Consider the following 22,984-nt stretch of genomic DNA (forward strand, 5'->3'; position numbering starts at 1 on the left):
ATGGTACATAGTAGGTGGGGGCCCTGTAATGGTACATAGTAGGTGGGGGCTCTGTAATGGTACATAGTAGGTGGGGGCCCTGTAATAGTGCATAGTAGGTGGGGGCCCTGTAATAGTGCATAGTAGGTGGGGGCCCTGTAATGGTACATAGTAGGTGGGGGCCCTGTAATGGTACATAGTAGGTGGGGGCCCTGTAATAGTGCATAGTAGGTGGGGGCCCTGTAATAGTGCATAGTAGGTGGGGGCCCTGTAATGGTACATAGTAGGTGGGGGCCCTGTAATAGTGCATAGTAGGTGGGGGCCCTGTAATAGTGCATAGTAGGTGGGGGCCCTGTAATAGTGCATAGTAGGTGGGGGCCCTGTAATGGTACATAGTAGGTGGGGGCCCTGTAAGTGCATAGTAGGGGGTACTGTGAATAGTACATAGTAGGTGGAGAGGGTCATGTACCAGATTTTGTGTCAGGGCATCAGGCATGTTGTTATTACAGTATTTTTCGCAGTGTATATGCAGCATCGGATGTTTTCGGCTCCATAGTAGTACGTGTGTCTGCAGCCTCTGAATCCATTAAATTATTTAATTAGGAAATGCTCAGGGAAAAAAAATGATATTCAAGAAAACAGGATGCAATTACTCTTCTGTACTGATCTTGAAGGGAGATCTTAAATCAAAGTGACATATCATGCATTTATTTATCAGGTGCTATACTCCAGAGCTGCATTCATACTTCTGCAGGGTTCATTCTTCATGGAGGTAGAAGGACACTACTACTAGGCTAATAAAGTATGATATCTGTCTGCCTTGTAGGAGTTGTTAGGAATATGTGATAAGGTTGTTCACGGCTTCCAATGATAGCAGCAGAACTGTGAATGCAGCTCTGGAGTATAATACAGACTGCATTTCAGGATCAACAGATCAGAAATTCAATGTTCTCACATAAAAGCGGCTTCCCTGCTCCCCCCACTATTGGCCGCTTTGCCCACTTGGCTTTTGTTGGCAGAGGTCACAGCAGATGCTGAATTACTGGGTGGATTTATTGCAGCAGTTTATATATAGTCTTAGCGGTGGGTGCCAGCGACCTTCTTGTGTCCGATTTCTGTCTTTCAGTCTACCATTGCCCAGGAATATAGAGACTGCTTAAGAAATTGCATGAACAGCTGTTTTTTTTATTGGAAAAGCCCAAATTTGCTGCTTCCCTCCAGAGCTGCATTCATAATTCTGCATCTTCACAGCGAACTTTTTTTTAGCGTCCTACATATGATGTATTATTGATCATACTTAAAGGATGCAATATACGAATTAGATATTGAGTGAACGGTATTTATTCAATTTCCACATAGGCGGAATAATATTTTTTCCAAAAACCAGTCTTCCTGAGATACGTCTGGGCTGTGCGTGCGAAACAGAACCTGCTGGTTCACGTGGACAGTCAGCGCAATATTTGCGGTTTAGTAGTAATGGTCTGGTTTCACATACCTTATACATGAGCGCCATCTGGTGGTTATTTAAAAGTTTTTTTTTAAAGGGGTAATTGCAGCCTTGCAACAATTTTTATTTATAACTTTAAAGCATAAATATAATTAGGCAATTTTGGAAAGTCACTTAAAAGTTGTTTAAGGGATATATATATATATATATATATATATATATATATATATATTTTTTTTTAATTTATTTATTTATTTTCGTCATTTATTGAGGAATGAAAAATGATCTGGTCCAGGTCAGTACAATTACGCTGATAGCAAACTTGTGTAGGTTTTTTTTTTAAAATATTTTAGTGGCTTAAAAAAATTCAGAACTATGAATAAAAAAAATATATTTTTTTTTAAGGGAAGACGTGGCAACCAAATACCAGAAATTTTGAGGTTTCAATTTTTGTTCTTTGTTTACCATATGGTTAAAATAATTTTAGATTTTGATAGAATACACTTTTTGTGGATGTTTAAAAAAAAAAAAAAAAAAAAAAAAAAAAAACACCCACAAAAAAAACTTTAAATGTAAGATACGGACAGTAGTATTTGAGGGGGTAAATGAACATAACCAGCTCTGGTCGCTGCTGTTAGAGGCAGTTGCCGGCTGTGTAACGCTGCCAGCACCCGCTATTAGTGGTGCGGGCTCAGCTCCTGAACCTGCTCTGTATACCGATACCTGACATGCATTGTTCTATTACATCCTTGTCAGGAAGGGGTTAAAGAGGAGCTGTCGCCTTTACTAGCATGCCCATTTCAACTCCTTCACCCCCAGGCAATTTTCCATTTTTTGCTCCCCTTCTTCCCAGAGACATGACTTTTTTTATTTTTCCGTCAAACAGAAATATGGGAAAATAGAACATTTCTAAGCCGGATATTCCCTTAAATGGGCGAGTTTGGGCTTATTATCCAGCAGGGTGGCTTGTTTACCCCATTCACCCCCAGGCGATTTTCCATTTTTTTCATTTTTCCCTTCCTTCCTCCAAGAGCCATCACTTTTTATTTTTCTGTCCCCATAGACATACGAGGGCTTGTTTCTTGCGGATTGAGTTGTAGTTTTGAACGACGCCATTCATTTTACCATATAGTGCACTGGAAAACTGAAAAGTGCGGTGACGTGCAATTTCCAATTTTTTTTTATTTTTTTATTTACCATATGGAAAAACTGAACTGGCAATATGATTCTGCCAGTCAGTACACATACGAGGACACCAAACATGTATAGTTTTTATTTAATTAAAGTGGAAAAAAAAAAATTGTAAAATAACTTTGTCACCATTTTAAGAGAAACCGTAACATTTTCATTTTTTGGGATCTGGGGCCGTGAGGGCTTCGTTTTTGCAACCTGAGCCGACGCTTTTACTGACACCATCTTGGGGTAGATACAATGTTTTGGTCGCCTCTTATTGCAATGTTGTGGAAGCAAAAAAAAACAAAAACATAATTCTGGTGAGTGAACGGAGTACATTGGCTATGAACTCCGCTCACCTTATTCACGTCACCGCAAGACACTGATACTGCGCTCTATTGCGCAGCTCGGTGTCTGCTGGATGCCCGGCTGAACACTTACATCATGCCAACAATCAGCATGCCATCTAGATGTAGAAATAAACTTGTCAAGGAACAAATGGATTATCTTCTTGTCGGAGAGGTGAGGAATATGGTGTATTTTTTTTGTCTTTTACAGGTGACATGGGCTTCGCTGGATTATATTCTTATCAGACAGGTGAGTATAAGTTTGCTTTTATATATATTTTTTTAAATAAATGTGTAAAAGTAAGGCGTAGTGTTTATTTCAAATAGAAAGGACTTTATTCAGACTTTTTTTTTAAAATTTTTGACTATGGGCGTAGTAATGGGGGTGAAGACGCCTCTACCTGAAAAGTTCCAGTTTTGTTTCATCGCTCCATACAGCTGAATCCCAAATCTTCTGTGACTTATTATTTATAAGGTTTTGTGCTTATTGGAGGCGACTCTTGTGTTTTTGGGTCAGAAGAAATGACGCCTTGTTTGGGCACAGAGACCTTCAGAATTTACTGGGCAACCCAAATCCTCAGTGCCCGCTGCCACCACATTCTGCATAAGGTCTATGGCAGTCACTCTGGTCTTTGATCACCTGCCTCCTCTGGGATCTGGTGGCAGATTCCACGTCCAATTACTGCACTACTTTTTTTTTTACCAATTTCTTAACAGCCTAAGAATATTAGTAACCTGGAGGCCATTGCCCTTGAGGAATAGACTAAAATTCCTCAGGAACATTGCCAGAAGGTTTACAGCAGGTTACAACAGCCAGAGGGGCTCTTCCAAGTGCTAAAGATGCTTGAAGCCGTACTAAGTACCTAAGCATTTTATCTCAGAAATCCTTACAGATGGGTTCTCCGACCTGGAAACGAATCACGTGAGACCCAGGGTTACATTGTGTTACTTTATTACAACAAACTACAGGCTTTCTATCCATTTTTTACATTTTTAAGACAAAAACAGAGGCACTTCAAACAGCAAATTCATTTCAACTGTGCGTAACTCCATATAATCAGATACCCCCCCGACAACTAAGAAACATACAGAAAGGTCCCCGACTCTTGCTCCACCGTCTCGTCATAAAGGGTTGGGATATAAGTGCCATAGGTCTATGACAGCGCAGTTTATTCTCCGATCTGAAAAATAAAGATTGGAATCAGACTTGAAGAATTCAAGGGAGAAAACGGAAAAAAAACAAAAAAGGAGCGTTCAGATATTCTTTGTACTGTGCCGCGAGTCCATACAGAACCGGACGGAAGATACGAACTGCCGGAGGCTGAAAAACAGCGCCATCTGGTGGCTACTTGTAAACACAGACACCTTTGGGAGCCTGAATAGTGGCTACATGCCATTTAGGTACTTTGACAAACCCTTCTAAATTGCTGTATTCCCTTCCCCCAAGTAAAAAACAGAAACTTCTTCTCTCAGGTGCCAGCCCTGTTTCCGAAGCGTTGGCACCGACTCTCCCAGGGATCACGTAACACTTATGTCACACAATCCCTGATGCCAATCAGCGTTGGCTTCATTCTCCATTCCTGCTGAAGTAATTGACGTCCCGAGGAAGTAAGAGCTGCGGCTGCTGTCACTACCTGTAGATTTCTTAATTTGTCCGAAAGTGGAAAAAAGGAAGAGAGCGCCGAATGGCCTCAGGGATCATGTGACATAACAGTGTTAAGTGATCACTGGGAAAGCCAGTGCCAACGTCGCGGGAACAGCGCTGATTAGGCACTGGGCTCATGTGACATGGCCACTGCAGGACAGCCCCGGGAACGAGAGTGCAGAAACCGCTGGAATGGCACCAGAGGTGAGAATAACTTTTTATTTCATCGGAGCAAAACCTTAAGATCGAAAAAGGGTTGTCAACTACGTATGTCATGGCGTGGCGTTAGGGCAGCTGGATACATGACGGTGCGTGGCGTTAAGGCAGCCGGATACATGACGGTGCGTGGCGTTAAGGCAGCCGGGTACATGACGGTGCGTGGCGTTAGGGCAGCCGGGTACATGACGGTGCGTGGCGTTAGGGCAGCCGGGTACATGACGGTGCGTGGCGTTAGGGCAGCCGGGTACATGACGGTGCGTGGCGTTAGGGCAGCCGGGTACATGACGGTGCGTGGCGTTAGGGCAGCCGGGTACATGACGGTGCGTGGCGTTAGGGCAGCCGGGTACATGACGGTGCGTGGCGTTAGGGCAGCCGGGTACATGACGGTGCGTGGCGTTAAGGCAGCCGGGTACATGACGGTGCGTGGCGTTAGGGCAGCCGGGTACATGACGGTGCGTGGCGTTAGGGCAGCCGGGTACATGACGGTGCGTGGCGTTAGGGCAGCCAGGTACATGACGGTGCGTGGCGTTAGGGCAGCCGGGTACATGACGGTGCGTGGCGTTAGGGCAGCCGGGTACATGACGGTGCGTGGCGTTAGGGCAGCCGGGTACATGACGGTGCGTGGCGTTAGGGCAGCCGGGTACATGACGGTGCGTGGCGTTAGGGCAGCCGGGTACATGACGGTGTGGTGTTGGGGGTAGATGCACATATTTACCACTATTTAGAAACATGTGCCTGCCACTACAACTGATACATTCCCAGGAGCCCGTCACATTTTGTGACCCCGTAATGTGTACACGGGACTTCCACTTGCCACCATTAAAAAAGGGATTGTCCAGGCTTAGAGTACATGTCTGCAGCCTCTGTCAGTGTGCACACTGTCAGGATTCTCCGATTCTGGGAGCGGCGGGCACGTGACCATAAGTACGCGATTTGTATAAATGTGGTCATGTGCAGACTAGACGTACGCGGCTTTACTCAATACAAGTGAATTGAGCGAGGTGAGACACGTCTAGTCGGAATGTGGCCGGGAGTATGCAAATCATGTGACACAGTTATATGACCACCTGGCACCAGTGAATCCTGACAATGCGCTCTTTTCCCCTCCATAAGGACACAGATGAAGGGTTTTCTTAAAAGCGTGTTAACGAGCCCCTACAGTCACACACAGGACAGGGGGCAGAAGGGATGGGAACATGGCCGAGCTCCTCACACTCGTTTCTTTTTTTTCTTTCATTCATTTGAATGGGTGGAAAATGCTTAAACAAAAAACAAACAAAACACTGAACTGTTCCCCTATCCCATCAATGGGGGATATGTTATTAACCCCTTTAAGTTGTGTGCACCACCAAAAACTAGAGCGACTGGCAGGAAAGACGCCATGTTTGATACATGTGTTCTTGATACAGTTTTATGTGCATTTTCGCTGACTTTTTCTTGCGCTAAAAATGAATGAGTGATTAAAAAAATTTTCGCTGCAAAAATGGATGGAAAAAGTAAGGCAAAAAACGCAAAGTGTGAACATGCCCTAATATGAGACAGTAGGACTGAAAAAAAAGAAAAAAAAAACAACAAACACCTTATTCGAGGACACCCTAAAGGGGTATTCCCATCTGCAAGATCCTATCCCAATATGTAGTAGGTGTAATAATGGTAGTTACCTGCCGATAACGGTATTTCTCTGATCCCATGATGGCACCACGGAGAGAGAGGGGTCCGCCCCCAGGGACAGGAAACCTACAGATGAAAAAGGGCGTACCTCTCTCCCACATCAGTTGGATTACAGAGCCTTATACAGAACTTCAGCTGCAACTCAATATTTACACAATTTAAACTTAACCTATTAAACTTAACAGAGGCACCGTGACTAAGCTAATGACCAATACTTTATAATGTGCACACCTGTGTGTGAAAAAAAGGGAGGGAATATACGGGTGCCATCATGGGATCAGAGAAATACCGTTATCGGCAGGTAACTACCATTTTCTCTATCCCCATGATGGCACCACGGAGAGATTTGAATAGATAGAGCTATTAGGGAGGGACCACTGCCTCTAGAACCCTTCGCCCAAAGGTAGGATCAGAGGAGGTCAAGTCTAAGCGGTAATGCTTGAAAAATGTAGATTGGGAAGACCAAGTGGCCGCTCTACATATCTGCTGTATTGATGCGCCAGCTCTCTCTGCCCAGGATGATGCCACTGCTCTGGTTGAATGAGCCTTTATGTTCTCTGGGATGGCTGTCCCACAGGATGAGTAGGATAGGGCGATGGCATCTCTTATCCATCTTGCTAATGTTGCTTTCGACGCTTTTTGTCCTTTGCGTGGACCCTGGAAGCAGACAAACAGAGCCCTATCCTTTCTGCACTCCCTAGTGGCTGATAGATACCTAACTAGACACCTTCTTACGTCTAGGGTATGCAGTGTTTTCTCCCCCTCATTTTTTGGTTTGGGACAAAAGGAGGGTAACGAAATTTCCTGCGTTCTGTGAAACTGTGACGCTATTTTAGGGAGATAAGCTGGGTCGGTTTTTAGGATGACTCTGTCATCAAGTATCTGGGTAAAGGGCGGGCATGAAGATAACGCCTGTATATCGCTGACACGGCGGGCTGAGGTTAGAGCCACTAGGAGTGTGGTTTTCAGAGACAGAATTTTTAAAGAGACTTCTGTTAGGGGCTCAAAGGGAGGTTTGGTTAGAGCGTTTAGTACGAGGTTTAGGTCCCATGGGGGAGAGTTGTGGAGGGGAATGGGTCTAGACCTAGATGAGGCTTTAATAAAACGCATGACCCAACGATTTCTGGCCAAATCGTAATTATACAGAGCTGCTAAGGCTGCTACCTGCACCTTTAAAGTACTTGTAGCCAAGCCTCTTTCCAGGCCTTTCTGTAAAAATTCAAGGACTTTCCCAATAGGAATTTCCCCGGATGGGTCTGCCCCTGATACCGATATGAATTTTTTCCACACTTTCCCGTATATTCTAGTGGTTACGGGTTTTCTACTTTGTAACAGGGTGGACACTAAGTTGGGAGAGAACCCTTTGTCTCTTAGTAACCTCCTTTCAAAAGCCACGCTGTCATGTGTAGATTTTTCACGTTGGGGTGAAACACTGGGCCCTGGGACAGAAGTTTCGGAGTGTCTGGTAGAACCCATGGACTTGATATGGACATTTTTCTTAGCCAAGAAAACCATATTCTGCGAGGCCAGAATGGCGCTATTAGTATCACTGTAGACCTCTCCTCCCGAATTTTCCTCAACACTAAGGGGATGAGTGACATTGGAGGGAACGCGTAGGCAAGGTGATAGTTCCAAGGAATTGTCAAAGCGTCTAGAGCTACAGGGTTCCCCCGGGGATCGATTGAGCAGAATGTTTCTACCTTGCGGTTTTGGCTGTTCGCGAATAGGTCTATTACTGGTAGGCCCCAGAGACTCACGATCTGATCGAAGACCGATTGGTTTAGTTCCCACTCTCCCTGTTTTAAGCATGTTCTGCTCAGGAAGTCTGCAGTTTGGTTTTCGGAGCCTTTTAAGTGGAGAGCTGTCAAGGACTTTAGACTGTGTTCCGCTATGTGGAAGATAGATTGGGTTACCTCCATCAGAGCTCGACACCTGGTGCCCCCTTGGTGGTTTAGATATGCCACAACAACTTGGTTGTCCGAAAACACTTTTACGTGGTGACCGTGCAGGAGATATAGGAAGTGTGTTAGGGCCAGTTTTACCGCTAGCAGCTCTTTCATGTTGGAAGAGTCTGACTCCTGACTTTTGTTCCAACTTCCCTGTGCCACTTGATCGCCTATATGTGCTCCCCAGCCCCAGGGACTTGCATCTGTTGTTAGAATCTTTTCCGTCGGTAGCTCCCAAGGAACCCCTTTGGCTAGATTCCCTGGGTCTGCCCACCACGCTAGGGAGAGTATTGTATTTGGAGAAATAGTTAACCGCCCGTCTAAATTTCCGTGCAGAGATATGCCTAAATTTAAGGTCTCCCATTGTAGATCCCGGGAATGTAGTTGTGCCCATTGAACTGCCGGCATACAGGCCGTCATAGAACCCAGGAGTGACATTGCTCTCCTCGGGGTGGTCACTGGGGATGCCGTCAGCTGTGATACGGCTTGTGTCATTTTCTGTATTTTCTCCTGGGGAAGATAACATATCTGCGTGTTTGAGTCTAGGACTATCCCCAGGTATTCCTGTACCCGAGATGGCACCATTTTGGACTTGGGTATGTTTAGTAGCCACCCCAGATTCGACAGAGAAGCAATGACCAGATTCAACTGTTGTTCGCAGTGTTGAAATGAGTTCCCTACCACTAGTAGGTCGTCTAGATAGGGAACTATTAGGATGTTCTGTTCCCGTATGTGGGCCATTACCTCTGACATTACTTTCGTGAATACTCGAGGGGCGATAGCTATCCCGAAGGGGAGTGCTCGGAACTGGAAGTGTTTGATCTCCCCCTGGATATTCACTGCCAGTCTGAGATATTTTTGGTAATCTCTGTGTATGGGCACATGGTAGTACGCGTCTCGTAAATCTAAAACAGTCATGAAACACCGAGGAAAGAGTATTCTCACGCAAGATTTTATTGTTTCCATTTTGAAATGTTGTATCTCCAGGAAACTGTTTAGTTTTTTGAGATTTATGATCGTTCTGTACGATCCATCCGGTTTTTTCCGGAGAAAGAGGGGAGAATAGAACCCCGTGCCCCTTTCCTGGTATGGAACTTCTTGCAATACATCTTTCTGGATTAGGGTCAGGATCTCCTTCTGGAGAGCTGACTGTTCGAGTGACTGTTTTTGAGGCGTTACCATGAAGGAGTTGCCGGGAGGGACGCGAAATTTGAATTTGAGGCCTTCTCGTATAATACCCAGGATCCAAGGGCTGTTTGAGATTTTTTCCCAGGCTGGAAGGAACTCTGCCAGTCTCCCCCCGACCCGGGAAGTACCTTCATTGGGATTTTTTATTATCTGGAGGGGGGGGTTTGTTGAACAAGAAGCCCCTGTTTTTGTTTCTTCTGTCTTCCCATCCGTCTTTATTTCCTTTTGGAGGTCTTCTGCGCATGAACTTTCTGTTCCGAAAGGAGCGCCTATATGACTGGTTGGGGAACCCGGGAAAAGATTTCTTTTTATCTCCCGCTTTGTCAAGGATGTCGTCCAACGTTGATCCGAACAGGAACTCGCCTTCGCAAGGTATTGAGCAAAGCTTGGTCTTTGTTTGCAGGTCCCCCGGCCAGCATTTTAGCCACAGGGCGCGTCTTGCAGCGTTTGAGAAGGACGCCGACCTGGCTGACAATCTTGCTGAGTCCACCGAAGCGTCCGCCAAAAAAGCTGCTGCCCCTTTCATCATGGACACTGACTTTTGTATTGTTTCTCGTGGGACTTTCTCTTTTAGTTGCGAATCCAGATGCTCAAGCCACACCATTAGAGCACGCGCCGTGCAGGTGGCTGCGATGGCTGGCTTTAGGCCTCCTCCTGCCGCTTCCCAGGAGTTTTTCAAGAAGGTGTCCGCCTTCTTATCCATTGGATCCTTCAGAGTACCCATGTCCTCGAAGGGCAGAGCGAACTTTTTAGAGGCTTTTGCTATAGCCACGTCCAGTTTGGGTGCCTTGCCCCAGGATGAGCAGGCTGGGTCATCGAACGGATATTTTCTCTTGGGGACCAAGAGAACTTTTTTGTCCGGTTTCTTCCATTCTTTTTTGATTAAAGAATGGATTTTTTCATTTATTGGAAATACTCTTCTTTTCTTTTGTTCTAATCCGCTGAACATTATGTCCTGTGCTGTTCTTTTAGGGCGTTCGTCTACCAGACCCATCGTTGTTCTGATGGCCTTTACCAATGCGTCTGTCTCTTCGATGGGGAAGCAACTGCGCCCTCCCTCCGAAGATAGTGAGGAAGTGTCGGATGTTGATGAATCACCAGAGTCAGATGTCTCGCTTTCTGATTTGTCTATACTGGACTCGGGAGACTTATGACCTGATCTATGTTTTTTCCTCGGAATCTTAATGCCTTTGAGGGCACTTTCTACTTGATTTTTTATTAGGGTTTTCAGGTCTGACGCGAATGCCGGAGATTCCTCCTGGATGGTTTTTTCTATGCAGGACCCGCATAGCTTTTTTTCCCACGAGGGAGGTAATTCTTCTGAACATATCGCACACACTTTGTGCTTTGATTTGCCTGTACATTTTCTTCCCTAGGGAAAAATAAAAAAGTAATCTCATATTACAATATTACTTTCACGCAGATCACTCACCCCTTACGGTTTAAGAGGTACCGTCTCTGGCCTCGGGACTATATCCGCTGGGTTCGTCACCGGCCGTGTATTTCCCCCAGAGACTCGGCTGCGTTGTGACCCTGAGCGTCCACTGCTGCTGCGCTGCTGGGATGAAGCATTCCCCTTGCGCTGATGTTGTGAGCGCGGACGTAGTACTTCCTCAGGTGAAGATTGTGCACACTCCTGTGCCTCTTGTTGCTCTTTATCGCTCATAGTGGTGTTTCTCAAAGTAGAGAGGGTTTGCCACGTTTCCTCTATCGAGGACGCTGTTTTTAAACTTGCCGCCGGGAAAAGTGGTCACCTGCGCATGCGCGCGCGTCACTTCCGGTTCGCGGCACCGGCGTCCTATAGGGAGGATATTAATGGGGACGCCTGTGCGCGCGATTTAGCGTTCCGCCTGGCCCGTACTTCCGGTTTGGGCGGCGGTTCAGCGGTGCCTGCGGCGCTTTGCCTGATAGTGGTAGCGTAGCCGCCGCTACCCCCACGCACCTTTTAGCGGTGCAGAGGCTATATCGGTGACCGCCGTCACCTGCCTCTTTCCTCCCCCTTTTTTTTATTTTTTTTTTTTTTTATTTTTGGGGAAGGCAGGCTCGAACCTCTTCGCTGCCTTCCCCTGCAACACTCACCCGTAGGGCCCGCCGACCCCCGTGGTGGTGCATCAGGGTCGGATAAAAGGGGGGAGAAAACCGGCTGGGCACAGCCGTGACAGGGCGCCCCCTGTCAGGAACCGACCGGCCAGCTCCCTGGAATCCCACGAAGAATCCTTCAGGTACGTCGCTGTAGGTTCCCCGTCAGGGACAGGAAACCAACTGATGTGGGAGAGAGGTACGCCCTTTTTCATCTGTAGGTTTCCTGTCCCTGGGGGCGGACCCCTCTCTCTCCGTGGTGCCATCATGGGGATAGAGAAAAATAATATTAGCAAATACTTCCAATTAGAAATATAGTATAGTTTTTCTGATTCGCTATGTCTCTTTCCTCATGTGCAGGCATTGCAGGACCTTGAGCATCCATGGTTACGATCGCTAGTAACTACTTGTCGCTATATCAGTGGTCGTAACCATGGATACCTATTGTCCTGCAATGCCTTCACATGAGGGAAGAGACATAGCGAATCAGAAGAACTATACTACATTTGTAATTGGAGGTTTTTGCTATTATTATTATTATACCTACTACAGATTGGGAAAGGGTCTTGAAGATGGAAATACCCCTTTAAGTCCTACAGGATAGGGTGGGGTAGCAGATATCTAAAGATACCACAGAAATTCAGATTTCACATTGCCTAGGCTCTTTCTTACTGATAGTTTCCCTTTAAAGTGGTTGTGTGGCACTTTAACCCCATTCACATCCTTGCCATTTCCCATTTCTGGGCTTTCATTTTTTCGCTCCCCTCCTTCCCAGAGCCATAACTTTTTTAATTATTCCTTCAATATGGTCATGTGAGGTCTTGTTTTTTGCGGGACGAGTTGTACTTTTGAACGACATCATTGGTTTTACCATATGATGCACTGGAAAACAGGAAATAAATTCCAACTGCCGTGAAATTACAATTTAAAAAAAAAAAAAAAATGTACAATTCCACAATTGTTTTTGTGTTTTGTTTTTTTTTTTTATCATGTTCACTAAATGCCCAAACCGACCTGCTGCTAGGATTTTCTAGGTCATAACGAGTTTGCAGACACCAAACATGTACAGGTTATTTGTTTTTTATTGGTGAAAACAAAAATCCTAAATTTGTAAAAAAAATAAAATAAATGGTGCCATTTTTCCAAGACCTGTAGCGTCTCCATTTTTGGGGATCTGGGGCTGGTGCGAGGGCTTATTTTGCACCTTGAGCTGCCGTTTTTATTGATACCATTTTGGGGTAGATACCATGTTTTGATCGCCCGCTATTGCAATGTTGCAGCAAAAAAACAAAAAAAAAAACCCCTAAATTCTGACATTTTTATTTTTTTCTCGTTACGCTGCGGGTGGATCCTGTTCAAGGCACGTGACAGCTGATCAGATCAGAGGTCATGTGTAGGGGAAAGATGCGGGCTCAGCTCCGGAGCCTGCATCAAGAGCAGGAACAGGACCTTGGACGTACCTATACGTCCACGGTCGGGAAGAGGTTAACACTGACGGTCTACGCTTCGGATGTCTGATTGGAGCACCCTCTCCCCGTTGATCAGCTGTACCCGGTATCCGCGGGAACTGCTCAGCTGTGGAGCTGCACAGCGCCGTTGACTGTATAGTGGCCGCGGATGGTACTGCACATTCAATTTAATAGGTGGATGTGCAGTACCGGCCGCGGCCACTATTCCGATGACTGAGCTGGGCAGCCCCCGCGGACATGGGGAGCAGCTGATCAATGTGGGGTGCTGGGTGTCGCACCCCCACCAATCAGACATTGGTGACCTATCCTAAGGACAGGCCATCTTTATTAAAGTCCTGGACGACCCCTTTAAGACACACTGGGATATGTTTTATCATTTCACCATCTCACTCTTCCTCCACGTTATTTGGTACATAAGTGTTTGACTTCTTTTCCCGTCTTCTTCAGGGTCTCCAGCAATTGGTCCGCGGAGTGATTACCGGACTCGATCACCACCTTCTTATTCGGCAGATCAATTTCATACTGGACATCTGAAGGAGAAACGACTTCGATCAATAAATGAATAATAATTGGGGGGCGTACGATACAGGGGCAGCACAGACATGTCTATGCGGTTACACAATACAATCCCCATGAGACTTAAAGGGAATATCATCAGGCATTTGCTACGTAATCAGAGCAGCAAGATGTAGAGGCTGAGACCCTGATTCCAGCGATGCGTCACTTACTGGACTGCTTGCTGTAGTTTTGATCATTTACAACAGTTTTATCACTAGGACCAGTGTCATGTTGTCCTCCATATCCATGACCTCTGTACAACCCTGTCCCTACCACTGACTGGCAGCTTTCTGTGTACACTGTGCATAGGCAGAAACTTTATCAATTAGTGGTTTGGGTGGAGTTGTCAATTCAGTTGAGAGGTGGGAGATTTGGCTTAACTTTAAAAAAAACCCAAACAAACAAACATTGAAATACTGACTTGAATTAGCAAAGTAAGTACACCAGCTTGATCAGGTCTAATAGGTCTTTTTAATATTGTGTGCAGTTTGTATTGTGAAATCTGGCGACAGATCTACTTTGATACAACCTTGCCTCATATTGCACTCAGAGCTACGAAATGTATTAAGAACTCTTGCATTCAGAGAACGGCAGCAGATAAAACACGGATTTTATCAAAACTGCGGCAATCAGCTCAGTAAGTGACACATCGCTGGAATCAGACTTCTTGACTTTACATCATGCTGATCTTAGGTGGGGGTAGATGAAAACCTGGGGACGGATTCCCTTTAAAAAAATAAAATAAAAAAATAAAAATGATGATGCCTGTAGTTGCCACTAGAGGGAGCTTGCTGTATAATGTGTATACACTGAACTTAAAGGGGTTTTCCAGAATTCCAATACTTATGACCCATCTACAGGACAAGTCATCAATAGCCAATGAGTTAGTGTCCAACACTTGAAATCCAAATTAATCAACTGTTATTGGCTATTTGATCACCCAAAATCAGATTTGCAGGACACTCCTCTGTCCCTTGCAACCTTACTACGTTTCTTTTAGGAATGTGCAAAAAAAAAAAAATCTTGCAGACTTGGCTAGGCGACAGACTTAGGACTGGAATCTAAGAAGTAGAGCGACAAGCCAGGCCTAGCAGGTTTCCCATTCCTAAGCCTCTCACTTAGCCAAATCAGATCTCATACTTTGCACTGATGAGGGGGCGACACAACGAAACACGTGTCTGCAAATAGACATTCTGGTTTGGCTTTGGTCCTGAGTCATGTGACAAGGCTCGTTAAAGGATCGACATTGACTGTTAGGATTCCAACTTCCAATAGGTGGCGCTAGAGTTCTAGCCCTCTTCCTCTCTGAAGAATCAATTTGTATATTTAAGAGAAGCATGCATGGCCTACAAGTCTCCTTACATGCCAGGCCTGGCTTGTCACTCCGCACAATCAGAAACCTTACTTAGATCCTAGAATATATTTCAAAATGTTAGTGTTCCTTTAAGAAAAAGGATCCCTTCTTTATTATGCCCCCTTTACATCTAGTGTTCCGTACATTTTTTTTTTTCTTCTAATACTAATTTCACTGTTAAATCTTTCTGACGGGACCCGATTGTCTTCACTCTCTAGGCTAATGGCGCAGCTAAATAATTTCCTGTAGGTTTATTGTTTTATGACATTCAGCAGGGAGTCATTTCATTTTATTTTTGGCAGCGAGCGCAGAGTTAAATTTTTAGAATTGACAACGCTAAACTTTTAAATGATCAGCCATAACATTAAAATCACTGACGGGTGAAGCCAAGAACATTGATTTCCTTTTGTTAACGCCATCATATCTATCTATCACCTTTTTTGGAGGCCTGGAATTTTTTTTACATTTTTTTTTTTTTTTATCTTTGTCATTAGAGGGACTAGTTTTCTACTTTTTTCTTTTTTAAAGACCGAAAAAAATAAAATCAATTCTTGTGTTCACTTTTTTTTTGTTCTTTACAGCATGTACCATACGGGTTGATCAATTATATAATATAATAGACCGAATTTTTAGGGATAAGGTTACGCATTTCTTTTTTCCTTTCTAAATTTTAAAGTTTATAAAAGGACGGGAGGGTACCGTATATACTCGAGTATAAGCCGAGGCACCAACTATTGTTCCGGCTTCCAGGAGCTCTTCCTGCCGAGCGATCACGTGGTACCGCTCATTAAGGTAATGAATATGCGCATCCCAAGCCTATGGGAGTGAAGAGGCGTGCATATTCATTACCTTAACCCCTTTACCCCCAAGGGTGGTTTGAACATTAATGACTGGGGCAATTTTTACAATTCTGACCACTGTCCCTTTATGAGGTTATAACTCTGGAACGCTTCAACGGATCCCGGTGATTCTGACACTGTTTTCTCGTGACATATTGTACTTCATGACAGTGGTAAAATTTCTTTGACACTACATGAGTTTTTTGTGGAAAAAAAAACAAAACGGAAATTTGGGGAAAATTTTGAAAATGTTGCAATTTTTATGCTCTTAACCCCTTAATCCCATACGACGTACTATCCCGTCGAGGTGACCTGGGACTTAATTCCCAGTGACGGGATAGTACGTCAGATGCAATCGGCCGTGATCACGGGGGGAGCACAGCCGAGTGTCAGCTATCGCAGCTGACATTCGGCACTGTGTGCCAGGAGCAGTCACGGACCGCTCCTGGCACAGTAACCCCCGGGACACTGCGATCAAACATGAACGCAGCGTTCCGGGGGCATAGGGAAGTATCGCACAGGGAGGGGGCTCCCTGCGGGCTTCCCCGAGACCCTCAGTACAAGGCGATGTGCTCACCTTGTACCGAGCGTCTGCTCCCTGCAGGCCCCGGATCCAAAATGGCCGTGGGGCTACTTCCGGGTCCTGCAGGGAGGTGGCTAACAAGCCTGTAAGCCTGGAGCAGTGCACGTCAGATCACTGATCTGACACAGTGCTGTGCAAAGTGTCAGATCAGCGATCTGTCACTATATAGTGATGCCCCCCTCTGGGACAATGTGATAATGTAAAAAAATATATATATATTTAGATGTGTAAAAAAAAAAAAAATAATAATTCCTAAATAAAGAAAAAAAAAAAAAATAAAAAAATTATATATATATATATATATATATATATATATATATATATATATATATATATATATATATATATATATATATATATATATATATATTTCCCATAAATACATTTATCTAAATCTTAAAAAAATAAAATAAATAAAAGTACACACATTTAGTATCACCGCGTCCGTAACGACCCGACCTATGAAACTGTCCTACTAGTTAACCCCTTCAGTGAACACAGTAAAAAAAAAAAAAAAAAAAAAAAGGTAAAAAACAGCGCTTAATTATCATACTGCCGAACAAAAAGTGAAATAACAAGCGATCAAAAAGACGGATATAAATAACCATGGTACCGCTGAAAACGTCATCTTGTCCTGCAAAAAACGAGCCACCGTACAGTGTCATGACCGAGAAAATAAAGTTATAGTCCTTAGAATAAAGTGATGCAAAAAAAATTATTTTTTCTATAAAATAGTTTTTATCGTATAAAAGCGCCAAAACATTAAAAAAAAAAAAAAAATGAGATAAATGAGGTATCGCTGTAATCGTACTGACCCGATCAATAAAACTGCTTTATCCATTTTACCAAACGCGGAACGGTATAAACGCCTCCCCCAAAAGAAATTCATGAATAGCTGGTTTTTGGTCATTCTGCCTCACAAAAATCGGAATAAAAAGCGATCAAAAAAAATGTCACGTGCCCGAAAATTTTACCAATAAAAACGTCAACTCGTCCCACAAAAAACAAGACCTCACATGACTCTGTGGACCAAAATATGTAAAAATTATAGGTCTCCAAAAGTGGAGACGCAAAATCGATTTTTTGCAATGAAAAAACCCCCCTTCATCACCCCCTTAGTTAGGGAAAAATAATAAAATTAAAAATAATGTATTTATTTCCATTTTCCCATTAGGGATTAGGGGTGTGGTTAGGGTAGGGGCTAGGGTTAAGGCTACAGTTAGGGTTGGGGCTAAAGTTAGGGTTTGGATTACATTTACGGTTGGGAATAGGGTTGGGATTAGGGGTAGGGGTGTGGTTAGGGTTACCATTGGGATTAGGGTTAGGGGTGTGTTTGGGTTAGGCTACTTTCACACTAGCGTCGTACTCGGCCCGTCGCAGTGCAGCGGATGCTGATTTTCAGCGCATGCCCTGCCCCATTGTGAGGTGTGGGGAGAAGGTTGCGGAGTTCCAGCCGCGCATGCGCGGTCGGAAAAGACGTTCTCGACGCAGCAAAAAACGTTGCAAGCAACGTTTTTTGCGGCCGACGGACAGCCACAACACGACGCAACTGTCGCATGACGGTTGTGACGTGTGTCAATGCGTCGCTAATGTTAGTCAATGGGGAAAAAACGCATCCTGCAGACAACTTTGGAGGATGCGTTTTTTTTTCGCCAAAACGACGCATTACGACGTATTGCAAAAAAAGCTAGTGTGAAAGTACCCTTAGGACTTCAGTTATAATTGGGGGGTTTCCACTGTTTAGGCACATCAGGGGCTCTCCAAACGCGACATGTCGTCCGATCTCAATTCCAGCCAAATCTGCGTTGAAAAATTAACACAGTGCTCCTTCCCTTCCGAGCACTCCCGTGCGCCCAAACAGGGGTTTATCCCACATATGGGGTATCAGCGTACTCAGGACAACTTTTGGGGTCCAATTTCTCCTGTTACCCTTGGAAAAATACAAAACTGGGGGCCAAAAAAATAATTTTTTATTTTCACGGCTCTACATTATAAACTGTAATGAAACACTTGGGGGTTCAAAGCTCTCACAACACATCTAGATGAGTTCCTTAGGGGGTCTACTTTCCAAAATTTATTTTCCCAAGGGTAAGAGAAGAAATTGGACCCCAAAAGTTGTCCAATTTGTCCTGAGTACACCGATACCCCATATGTGGGAGAAAACTACTGTTTGGGCGCATGGCAGAGCTCGGAAGGGAAGAAGTGGCGTTTTGGAATGCAGACTGATGGAATGGTCTGTGGGCGTCACGTTGCATTTGCAGAGCCCCTGATGTACCTAAACAGTAGAAACCCCCCACAAGTGACCCCATATTGGAAACTAGACCTCCCAAGGAACTTATCTAGATGTGTGGTGAGCACTTTCAACCCCCAAGTGTTTCACTAAAGTTTGTAACGCAGAGCCGTGAAAATAAACTTTTTTTTTTTTTAAGCAAAAATGATTTTTTAGCCCCAGTTTTGGATTTTCCCATGGGTAACAGGGTGAAACCCCATATGTGGGAGTAAACCACTGTTTGGGCACACGGCAGAGCTCGGAAGGGAAGGAGCGCAGTTTTATTTTTTCAACGTAGAATTGTATGGATTGAGATCGGACGTCATGTTGCGTTTGCAGAGGTGTGCCTAAACAGTGGAAACCCCCAATTTTAACTCCAACCCCAACCCACCCCTAAGCCTAATCCCAACCCTAATTATAACCCCAACACAGGCGCTTGCAAGCCACCTAGCTGCAGGACCCGGATGCAGCCCCGTGCCATCTTGGATCCGGGGCCTGCAGGGAGGAGACGCTCGGAGCAACGCGATCACATCGCGTTGCTCCGAGGGTCTCAGGGAAGAACGCAGGGAGCCCCCTCCCTGTGCGATGCTTCCCTATGCCGCTGGAACGCTGCAATCATGTTTGATCACAGTGTTCCGGGGGTTAATGAGCCGGGAGCGGTCCGTGACCGCTCCTGGCACATAGTGCCAGATGTCAGCTGTGATAGTCAGCTTACTCCCGGCCGCGATCCCCCCGTGAGCGTGGCTGATCACGTTAGACGTACTATCCCGTCAATGGTCATACGGGCCCATACCACCTCGACGGGATAGTACGTCTAATGTCAGAAAGGGGTTAATGAGCAGGTGCCACGTGATTGCTCGGCAGGAACGAGATGCAGTGCCAGCACCGAGGGCGTGCAGGTAGGTGAATATGATGTGTGCTGGAAGCTGGCGGCTACAGCTGGCATTGTGCGCCATTACAGCAGCAGCACAGGCTTTAGGCACAGCCGCTGGCTCTGGCCTCTGTGACCCGCCGCTCCGCTGCTCCCCCGCCGGCTTTCTGGGACAGTGACTCGTGTATAAGCCAAGGGGGGCATTTTCAGTACAAAATAAGTGCTGAAAAACTCAGTTTATACACAGGTATATACGGTAATTAGAATTTTTATATTCATTTTTTAATAATATTTAAAAAAAAAAAATATTACTTTATTTTAGTCCCACTGAGACTCCAACCTGCGATGGTTTGATTATTTATTATATTATACTGCAATACTACTGTTTTTTTGTTTTTTAAATGACGTCCGCCTATGGAAGCCCAACCACAAGCTGGGCTTTACAGAACCAAGATGGCAGCCATGGGGGGCCTTAATCAGATCCCTGGCTGCTATGACATCCCATCAGCACCCTGTAGGGGGCAGATTCAGAGCTCTGGTCGCTGCTGTTACACAGTCGGCGTCTCCTGGGTAAGGTGCAGGCTCAGCTCTTGAGCCGCCTCCATACTTGAGGATCAGACACAGAACATGTGGCTACATCCTACGTTGGGAAGGTTAAAGGGGTCGTTCTGATCTTTCGTTAGGAGAGTTTATCAATATCAGGAAACCCCTCAATCAGTTGTTTGCAGGTCCTGGGGCGGCGGGGAAGAGACCCTAAATACCACAGCGCCATACACTTTGTAGTGGCCATTCTGGGGTACTGCAACTCAACTGCATTCACTCAAATTGAAGTTAAACTGCAATACCCGGGAGCGACCACTATGGTGTCCCGGCGCCTTACGCCATTTGCCTGCAATCAGCTGATAGGTTTGGGTCCCGAGTGTTGAGCCCCATCGATCTGGTAATGATAACGTATGATCCTGGCAATCCCTTTAAAGTGTTTTTCAATTAGGGGCAGTTTTGTTTTTTTTGTTTTTAAATTATCACCCCTTTAAACAGATTCGTCTTCATTTGGGGTTAGCACAGGTCATGTGCAATAGAGGGCAGCTTTACACATAATTAAACATCTGCTCATATTTAAGAAGCCTTACCTCCGAGCCGTGAAAGTACACGGATCACAGCGTTTGAGCAACCCTCGCAGGTCATGGCCACGAAAAACTCTTCCCTCTGGAAAAGAAATGAGAAATTACTACATCAAACCGTGTAACATTTGACCGCAGTGACCCGACAACTTAGACTAGGTTTTCTTTTCCCCGATGTTGGCGGCGACTGCTCAGTTACGAAACTGCACAGCGCCATCGACTGCATAGTGGCCGCGGCCGGTACTGCACATCAATAACTTTTTTTTATCCTTTAGGATTCACTGATAATATAGGTCTATAGAACAAGTCCCTGTCTCACGTCGCGGGGAAGGGAGACCTCACCATCCCATTCCTGGTGGGGCTCCAGAGACAGGATTTGCATCAATCAGGCATTTATGGTATATAAATGCCCCTAACGTGAGTACCGCCTTAGAGTCTGGTCGTATTTCTACTCGATCTGCTAATACATGGTGCGTGGATGAAATAGGAGTTCAATTACATCTCGTGTCTGCCTCAATAATAGAAAACTGTACTTAAAGGGATCCTGTCAATACATTTTCCATGTAGAAGTAATGGTACGGCTGTATTGCCGCTTGTCCCCCCATTAAAATGACACCTTTTTAGTAAAGATCCGATGTGCCAGTCATGAGAAATCTAGTGTAGAAGCCGTATGCAAATCAGTCAGGAAGTGCACTGGGGGAGTGTCCTTAGAGTGGAACAGTTAAGCTTCCAGTCCAATTTACATAGGACTTCTACGCTAGGTTCCTCGTGAGTGACAAATCTATAGCTCACATTTTTTAGAGGAAAAGCGCCACGAATTCCATAGAACCCCTGTTCTTAAAGGGATTGTCCCAGAAACTTATTATTTTTGGGTAAATCCCTCTCTAAACTAACTCAACCGTTCAGCTCATCACAGGTTACTTTCTTGCATCTTTTTCTGGCTCCAGCTCCTCCATTATGGGACAGGGGGCTGACCCATCACTGCCATCATCTGTACTCCAAATAAGCACATCCTGATATCAGTGCAGCTGAAGACGAATAAAATAAGGAAAAACAGGGGTTTGGAAGCCATTTACATGTTTTGTTTTTTTTCTTTACAGGAATGAAGAAGACAAATCCCCTAGTAAAGTGTATTGTAAAGTCTCATAACTTTCTATACTGGACAAAAGTAAAAAGAATGAAAGTTTAATTACTATAATGTACTAAAAAAAGAAAAAAAAGAGGGGGGGGGGGAAAGGGGAAGAGGGAGAGGGAGACAGAAAAAAAAAAAAAAAAAAAAAAAAAAAAAAAAAAAAATAAAAAAAAAAATGTCTTCATTGGGTTTCGTGTTTCGGCCGATCCCCGATTTTCCACAGTGGTCGGCCGATTTCACTCGACTCGACTTTTAAGACAGTCGGGTTTCGCGAAACCCGTCTCGACCCTAAAAAAAATAAAGGTCGCTCAACCCTACTTATGAACATTTGATATTTTAGGTATTTACAAAAATTTCTACATTTCTGTTTTTGTTCAGTCAAGATGGGGTGCAGAGTGTAAATTAATGAGAAAAATAATAAACTTTTTTGAATTTACCAAATGGCTGCAATGAAAACAAGTGAAAAATTTAAAGGGGTGTGAATACTTTCCGTACCCACTGTACAGCAGTAATGCTGTGTTATAACAAGTGATCAGACAACTGCAAGTTCAAGTGCCTTAGGGAACTGCAAAATAAAGTGAAAAAGTGAAAAAACAACAACAACTTAAACAAAAAAAACAAAAACACCCCACCTTTTCCTGTTAAAAGTAGAGAAATGTGGGGAAAAAAAATAAAAAAAGCATATTTGGTATGACTGCAGACATAGATTGTACCAGACAACCCCTTTAAGGAAATAATTAGTACAGAATTTTTAATGCACGAGATGACAGAGGCTTCCCCCCCTGGTTATAAGCTATGGGCAAAGCCGGCATTTTGTCGCGTAATATCCATGTTTATGGCTGTTTTTCTTACTTATCCATAAAACTATAAAACACCTTCTTTTATGAGACATGTGGCTTATGTTAAACAATGAAAGCCAGGGCGCTGTGACTCCATCCCAGACTATAGAGCCAAGGTTTTGGTTTTTTTTTTTTGGTTTTTTTTTTAAAAAAGGTAAATCTCTGTACGATTACACTAAAAATCATCTTAAAGTGGTATTCCCATGTCTAAGATCCCAACTACTGATGAGCCAGTGTGCTGGGATAAGGTGTTAT

At 44.5% G+C, this 22,984-nt stretch overlaps 1 protein-coding gene across 2 annotated transcripts in view; it reads right to left on the bottom strand.

Annotated features, from left to right (window-relative positions):
- Nucleotides 1–3,881: 3,881 nt before the first annotated feature.
- ATOX1 (antioxidant 1 copper chaperone) overlaps nucleotides 3,882–22,984 on the bottom strand; it is a 24,493-nt gene continuing 5,390 nt past the window's right edge. The window contains exons 2-4 of one of the 2 annotated variants that reach the window (XM_077266377.1): nucleotides 20,768–20,843; nucleotides 13,546–13,693; nucleotides 3,882–4,127 (exon numbers count right to left, since the gene is read on the bottom strand). In XM_077266377.1, the coding sequence (XP_077122492.1) occupies nucleotides 13,566–13,693; nucleotides 20,768–20,843 (204 nt within the window). In that variant the 3' untranslated portion in view covers nucleotides 3,882–4,127; nucleotides 13,546–13,565. The remainder of the gene's footprint in view (nucleotides 4,128–13,545; nucleotides 13,694–20,767; nucleotides 20,844–22,984) is intronic. The other variant, XM_077266378.1, reaches the window with a different exon arrangement.

This window comes from Ranitomeya variabilis, chromosome 5 (genome assembly GCF_051348905.1).
Source record: "Ranitomeya variabilis isolate aRanVar5 chromosome 5, aRanVar5.hap1, whole genome shotgun sequence".
NCBI classification, from domain to species: Eukaryota; Metazoa; Chordata; class Amphibia; order Anura; family Dendrobatidae; genus Ranitomeya; species Ranitomeya variabilis.